The sequence below is a fragment of the Asparagus officinalis genome, chromosome 8 (genome assembly GCF_001876935.1).
Source record: "Asparagus officinalis chromosome 8, Aspof.V1, whole genome shotgun sequence".
NCBI classification, from domain to species: Eukaryota; Viridiplantae; Streptophyta; class Magnoliopsida; order Asparagales; family Asparagaceae; genus Asparagus; species Asparagus officinalis.
The window spans coordinates 8,149,387-8,157,221 of NC_033801.1; the positions used below are offsets into that span (position 1 = coordinate 8,149,387).

The 7,835-nt window shown below is 38.3% G+C and overlaps 1 protein-coding gene across 1 annotated transcript; it reads left to right on the top strand.

Annotated features, from left to right (window-relative positions):
• LOC109820794 (probable polyamine oxidase 5) lies at positions 2,174 to 3,071 on the top strand. The gene is made up of 2 exons (XM_020386991.1): positions 2,174 to 2,218; positions 2,364 to 3,071. Exons 1-2 carry the CDS (start codon positions 2,174 to 2,176, stop codon positions 3,003 to 3,005), a joined length of 687 nt encoding a protein of 228 aa, XP_020242580.1. The 3' UTR covers positions 3,006 to 3,071.

Sequence of the window (7,835 nt, forward strand, 5' to 3'; positions counted from 1 at the left end):
ACAAGTTTTAATAATAAGTTTGTGTCAACATTTTAAAAAGTTCTAGAAAAGAGAAAGAGAAAAGAAAAGATAGAGAGAAAAAAATACGTCTATAAAATTATGATTCTACCCTTTCAAATGCAATAGAAATGAAGTAAACGTCCACTTCTCATCCATTTTTAGCCTATCCTCACTATTTCCATTATATAGTAGTATAGATCAGTAAGTTTTAATAATAACTTCATGTCAACATGTAAAAAGTTCTAGAAAAGAGGAAGAGAAAAGAAAAGAAAGATGGAAAAATACTTAAAATTATGATTTTACCCTTTCAAATGCAAATAGAAATGAAGAAATGACCATCTCTCATCCATTTTTAGCCTACTATCACTATTTCCATTATATATAGCATATAGATAGACATTTGGTGCAATACTATAAGTAGAATAATGTGCACCTGCATTAAGGGGGAGTTTGGTAGTTTGCAACTGGAGTAGTTGTAACTCCAGTTGCATGCAATTAAGTCAAATTTATCTAGTTACAAGCATTTGTTTCGTTGGAACTCATCAAAAATGGTAACAAGTCATAGCTACAACTGACCCAAATTTATTAAAAATTAAAATCATTAATTACCATTTCAAAAAAAATTCATTAAAGATTTAAAATAATATTTTAAAATATATTATTATAATAGTTTCTTCAAAAAAGTTATTCTTAAAAAATACCCTTATTTAAAAAATATTTTTTCCTAAATATATTATTTTTTAAAAATAATTAAAATAATATGTTATTTTTCAAAATAAGTATATTTTCATAAAATATATTATTTTAAAATTTAAAATTTTAAAATATATTGTTTTCTAAAAACATTATTTTTATAAAAAATACCATTTCTTTAAAAACTATTTTTTGAAGAAATAATATTTTTTAGAAAATTTCTTGAAAAACTTATTATTTTTAAAAGTATTTTCTAAAAAGTAACTTGAAAAGTATTATTTTTCTAAAAAATAATTTTTTCTTGAATACTATTCTACTTTGTTAAAATATTATTTTAAAAAAATTCAATAATATTTTAAAAAATAGTTTATTTCAAAAACAATTATGAAAGAGAATTAGTCTTTAATGAAATTCATTTATAGAACTTATTTTTTAATAAAATATTATCTTATGAAAAAAAATTAAAAATTTAAAAGTAAATTTAATTAATAGTAAAAACCATTATTTTTTTAAAAAATAAATATTTTAAAAGTGTGAAAAAATTAGTATCTTTAATAGTTTATTAATGATGAAAAAATAAGTTGCGTATATAAAATTATAAGCAAAATCAAATAGCTATAACTAAAAGTTACAGAATTTAAAATTTAAACTAAATAATTACAAATATAGTTGCATGTAAAAAAATTACAAAGTCTCAATTGCACGCAAGTGACAGTTGCATTGCAACTATAGCTACGAGCAACCAAATGCCCCATAAGTAGTATACTTCAAGTTTCCCCTCCTTCACACGCGTGAGGCGCCTGCAAAAAAAAAAGAAAGAAAAAGAAAAAACCATTAATCAGATGAGTAGTTACATGTCAAAACTTTTGGATACATATAAAATACAAATACAAAGAAACCAAGATACTAAAGCTCACAGCTTAAATACAAATAAACCCGGAGTCGTAGGCTTCGAGAAAAGGACCACCTCGTCCTTACTCAAATTTCACCGCCTCCACGTCATCATTAATGAGTTTTCAATTCCCGATATTACAAATACAAATCACGCTCCCCCTCTCTCTATTGCCCTTTTCTCTCTCCTCTCTATTATAACTAGCTATTACTCTTTAAGAGCCTCAACTCTTCAACAAAAACCAAAAAAAAATAGTCTCCCCCACCCCCCCCCCCCCAAAAAAAAAAAAAAAAAAAAAAATCTAAACTCAACTCCATCACAAATGGTAGCCAAGAAGCTAGAATCGTGATTATTGGCGCCGGGCATGGCCGGCCTCAACCGCGCCAACAGACTCCACACCGCCGTCGCGACCTCGTCGACGTCACTATTCTAGAGGCGCGAGCCCGCATCGGCGCCGCATACTCCACCTCGGACTTCGCCGGCGACCGCGTCGAGAGGGCGCCACGTGGATCCACGCATTGACGGCAGCCCGTGTACGCCCTTGCCGACAAGATTGACGCCCTCAACGCTTCCGATTCCTACGAGAGAATGGACGGATTCCCTGAGGATGCCGTCACCGTCGCGAGGGCGGCGGTATCCTCACCCCCTCCTTCGTTGACCCTGTCTGTTCTCTGTACAGAAATCTAATGGACTCTGCTAGGACGTAAGGTTACCGTAAACCCCAACAAGCCAGGGTCGGCGCTTACCTGCGAAAAGGCCTGAAGGAGTACCGCAGTAGCTCACGACGGCGGCGCGTGACTGGACTCTGGACGCGGTCTTCGCGATGAACGAGAACACGGAGAGGACCTTCACGTCCGCCGACGATCTTGACGACCTGAACCTCGCTGCTGAAAGCGAGTACAGAAATTTCCCCGGCGAGGAGATCACGATAGCTAAAGGCTACTCGCGGATCATCGAAACTCTCGCCGCCGTGCTCCCAAAAGGGTCAATCCATTTGAACTCAAAAGTTCGCCGAATCGATTGGTGCGCCGACGACGGGCCGGTCAGGGTACACGTGGACGGAGGAGATGTGGTCGCTGCGGATCACGTGATTGTCACGGTGTCTCTCGGGGTTTTGAAATCAAGCCTGAGGAAGGAAGCGCTGGAGTTTTCTCCTGCTCTGCCGGATTTTAAGAAAGAAGTGATTGGACGGCTGGGATTTGGCGTCGTGGACAAGCTTTTTATGGAGATCGACGGTGACGGTGACGGCGAGTTTCCGTTTCTGCAGCTGGCGTTTGATGTGACGGAAGAAGGGCGCGTCGCGAAGATCCCGTGGTGGATGAGGAAAACGGCGTCGATTTGCCGTATCACGGCGGGTCGCACGTGCTGCTCGCGTGGCTGGCTGGGCCGGAGGGCCATCAGGAATGGAGGAGCTCAATGATGAGGAGATTATCAGTGGGGTCCACCTCAACGTTGGATGGGTTTGAGGCGGTGGGGTGGGGGAGTAATTATGTGAGGGTGTGAGGGTGAAAAGGAGCGCGGTGGGGAAGAACCCGCTGTTTTGTGGGTCCTACAGCTACGTCGCAGCAGGGTACAGCGGGGACGATCTGGACGCTGATGGCGGAGCGTTGCCCGCGGGACAGTGGAACGGGCCGGAACCGTGGGAGGAGGCTGCGGTGTGGCGCCGCTGCAGGTGATGTTCGCTGGGGAGGCGACGCACAGGACGCACTACTCTACCACGCACGGGGCGTATTTTAGCGGGATACGGGAGGCCAATAGGCTGCTACAGTACTACCGCTACAATGTTAGAAGCTTTCAACAGTAGAAGATGTTAGTTTGTGTTTGTATTTTGACTCTTTTGTGAAAGAGCATATGTTGTAGAAGACGTTAGTTTATTAAGGGGGGGAGGAAAGGAGCATGTGTTGTATGAGTAGAGGGTCACTTCCTTGTCATTATTTGAAATATTATTTTTCTTCAAATATCTTTTTTCCTCGCTTGAGGTGGAAGGATCAAGGAGCTGCGGCAGGAATTTATCGTCATGTAATTCGCAACGAAAAATTCTTTAAAGACTCAAAATATAGGACCAATAGAGGGGACAAGTGAGGTGTCCCCCTCTTATTGGATAATGAGTTGGCCATCATTAACGATGGCCAACTCATTATCCAATAAGAAGGGGACACCTCACTTGTCCCTCCTATTGGTCCCATATTTTAGGTCCCCGTAGCAAAGCTCAATTCGCAACCCTATATTTACAGAAAGTATCTACAAACGAATAAATAAACATATCGTCTTAGAGAATTACAAGATCGTCTCATGTTCAAAGTAGATTTCAGCAGCATTTGGTCCCCGATTGAACACGCCAAAGTTCTGAAAATGCGGATAGACGATAACAAACAAGAGATTTTCAATTCAACTGGCAGTAACAGCATCATTGAGGTATGATCCATCAATAACACACACCATAAAGCAACACGATGCATCAAAAAGCTCGAGGGTCCGTTTGGTTGGTGTTTGTGTGAAGGGAAGAGCAGCAGACGTAAAAACTGCAATGAGATTTGTATTTCAATTACATGACAGAAAGAAGTAGTAAAGAAAGAAAAGTAACTCTACAAGACAAGACAAGGAATTTCTGAAGAAAAAAAAAAGAAAGAAAACGACTCCCAAAAGGCGAATCAGCGGGTTAGAGCCTAATTATCGTCCTTTTTGTACATGTAAGATTGTGGTACATATTCTACTAGAGAATTCTCCAGTATGTTTCCCCGGCTACAACAAGACTGTTGTTGCATCCAAACATGCTTGATGGGGGCACTGTACACCCAAAATTAGCACTTTTTTTTTTCTTCTTCCTGTGCCTGCATAAAATCCTACCTTTGGTCTTTACTGAGCAGATAGAACAAGACTTTCACCATTATGGCTACAGGCATGCCGCTTAATCTAGACACCTGTCTGCCAGAGTTTTGACCGCAACAACTAAAGCTAATCAAAATCAATTAAACAATCTAAACCCACGAGTTTAGCTCAATGACAGGTGCTAATAAGCATCATAAAGTGACACACATTACTTGCATATTGTAAACACTACTATGATAATGCAAATAGACACCTAATATATCGCCTACAAATAATGATTAACATAAAACAAATAACTAATGCTTGAAACAGTGGAATGAGTTCAGTTTCACATGCTAAGGAGATTGCTTAAAATACATAATCATGAGATTCAAGACAGCAAGCATAGGAATCAAATCGTCATAAAATCAGGTGGCCCTTTCGATTTGTAGGTAGGTAGCAATGGTGTGAACAGTGTGCAAGATACCCGGTGATGGGAATCCAATGTCTCACTCTCATCCAATTTTAGAATCATGATTTTGTACCCAGACCAAGAGCAAAGGTTAATGCTTGAGGAGAACTCTTCCATGTCCTCGTCAATTTCTCATCTATGTTTGATGATAGTAGCTGGCTGGCCGGTTTTGTTTCGGTTCTCCTGCAGCAGCAGCCTGCATTATTGCCCTTATGTTAATTTTGTCCGTCAGCTGCTCTCCTGTCCAAATAAGCTACATGATTGAATAGCTGATGTGTTGCAATCAAGGGCAGCTCATCATTCCACGTCATCTGGACCCAGTGCTTACCAAAAATACCTGGTTTAGTGTCTTAAGAAGGAAATGAAGGGATAATACTAACCAGGCTACAAATGCGAAATTACTCATCTACTAACAAGATAAAAAGGCCATGGGATAAAGTACTATACCACTTGTAGTCCCGTTGAATATCCAGAATGGGAGGGTTCCTATTAGACTGGGGGTATTAATGATACATAAAGGAACAACAAAAACAAGAAAGATTCATACGTTTTTAGATACAATACAAACATTCCACTGATAACAACAAATTAATCAGACAAAAAAAGGTTAATTGTGGATAGACCTCATGTACTATCGTTATATTGAACTTACTACTCTTAAGGTTTATTTTTGCAGGAAGAGCCCGAGTGACATTTTTTTGATGTGTGTGTGTGTGGTGGTGGTGGTGGAGGGGCACAATAATCCCCTTGAGTTGAGGGTAAAAGAATCAGGAAGAAAATTCAATCCGGCTCTATCTGCAAAAAATAAAGTTAGAAGGGTAGTAAGTTCAAAACTGTGATGCTATGCAAGGTCTATCTGCTACCCTTAGGATCACTTGCCGACAATTTTACGGGAATACCCCTCAAACAAGTTACAGATGGAATAAAAAGTCGAGTTGAAGGCTCTGTGCTCGAACCCCGAGAAACCCCGAGACTATGAATGATCTGATGGATTAGGTTTCAAGACATACCAACAAGGGATTGGATGCGTGATAGGGTGAGATGGGACATACCAACCCCATCCTGATGCAAACAGCAGCTACAGATCCAATTCCAATTGGAGTCGATAATTTGCTGGCATTCTGAGACAAATCTTGTGCCTGTCCTGGGGCATAGCCCCATGCAAATGATGCAATCAACCACAACAACACAAAACACAGGATCTGAGACCTGAAAGCTCCCATAGGTCTTTTGGACCTTTCCTGCTTCACTTCTTGTAATGCAGCGTGTCAGATGGATTTGTTTACATTATCAGCTAATCTCGAGAAAAATATGGTGCTAGAATTCAAGAATAAATCAAAACAACTCCGTCTACATGTTTTAAAAGTGTTACATATGTTAGTGAAAACTTAAATTTCAGAAACAAAAATTGAAAGATGTTTTAAAAGTGTTACATACGTTAGTTTGCTTTACGTTATCAGCTAAAACTTGATTAAAAGATATTATCACTTGCAAAGATCCATATTGCGCTGACAGCAATCGATCACCTTGGTAAGAAAACAAAAGCACAGAAATAAATTGAAGCAGCAGCCGAACTGATACAGGTTCAATCTGATACAATTTTTAGTTGTGAAATAGAAAAAGCTGCAAATCTTGCTGCACATGATCAGATCTAGGAAATGAATACACAGTTCAGGAAATCAGAGAGGGCAAACCCATTACAAGTAGCTGCACATCAACCAAGTATCAAAGACTCCAAATCAAGCACAGTACGACAAAAGAGACAGTGAAAGGGACCATGGGTTTAAATCTTTTGATAGCTAGAACATGGAGTAGAATTTAATCTACGTAGCATAAGTAGTGACGGCACATAAAGATGTGGAGAGAAGGCAAATGAACCACAAATGTCGATAATTAGGTCATGGCTAAAAAATTTATCAGCTAGCAAAGTAGCCAAGCTTTCAGATATAAACAAATTGCTGGTGACACCTAAAAACTAAACTAATTACATGAAGATAATCAATGGAAAAAGCAAATTTAATTTTTTAGTTGTTTGTACTAATAAACAGTATATAGCAAGTACAAACAAGTAATATCTTGTTTAAAAAAAGGTACAAGCAAGCAATAAACTATCAAAAGTATGTAGTCAGCATACATTATTAACTTGAAATTCCACAGCCAGTCGAGATTAGTTACTATTCTTGTCTTGCAGGAACATCATTATCCTTATAAGTTATAATCAGTACATGTGGTACCTATCAAAGCTAAAGATACCTACGGATATAGTTAATGAAAAGATCTGGGGAGCCGAAATTTAAAAGAAGAGCTGTGCCCTAGCTAATTCAATCATATTTGGATTGCTTTGATGAATGGACCTACCACATGCATGATGCTGCAAAATAAGGCCCTACCAGTGACAGCCATTAGATCATATGTCTGAATGAAAACTATCAATGAATTGTCCTAGACAATTATTAAATCCCGTGTAAGTTCCCAAAATATTGATAGTAGAGAACCATATAGCCTAAGTAATAGAATAATCATCGGTTATCATACCAAATTTCAAACTAACTTGTATTATATCATAGCAGACTACTAAAATATGTCCATGCTGATTTCATAGATGATATACTTAATGGTGATCAATTTTCAATCTTCTAAAACATATCAAGACATATGCAAAACTGTTTTGGGAAACGGGAATTTGGCCCGTATTATTATAGGAAAGAAAGAGCAAAAGATTGAGACTGTTTGCATGAGAATAAATTGGTACAAAGAGATTTTTTACAAGAGAGTCACAAAGTTACGTATTTGTACGATTAAATCATTGAAGATTTGTCGGTTCTGCTCTTTTCAGAAATCTGTTGATGCAACAGAGTCTTCTTAGTTTTATTGAGGACAAGGTTAGATAATAATTTCCTTAGGAAAAAAGAGAAATATTCTTGTTTTATTTCCACTCCTCGATGACTAGAATTGATAAAAATAATGAAG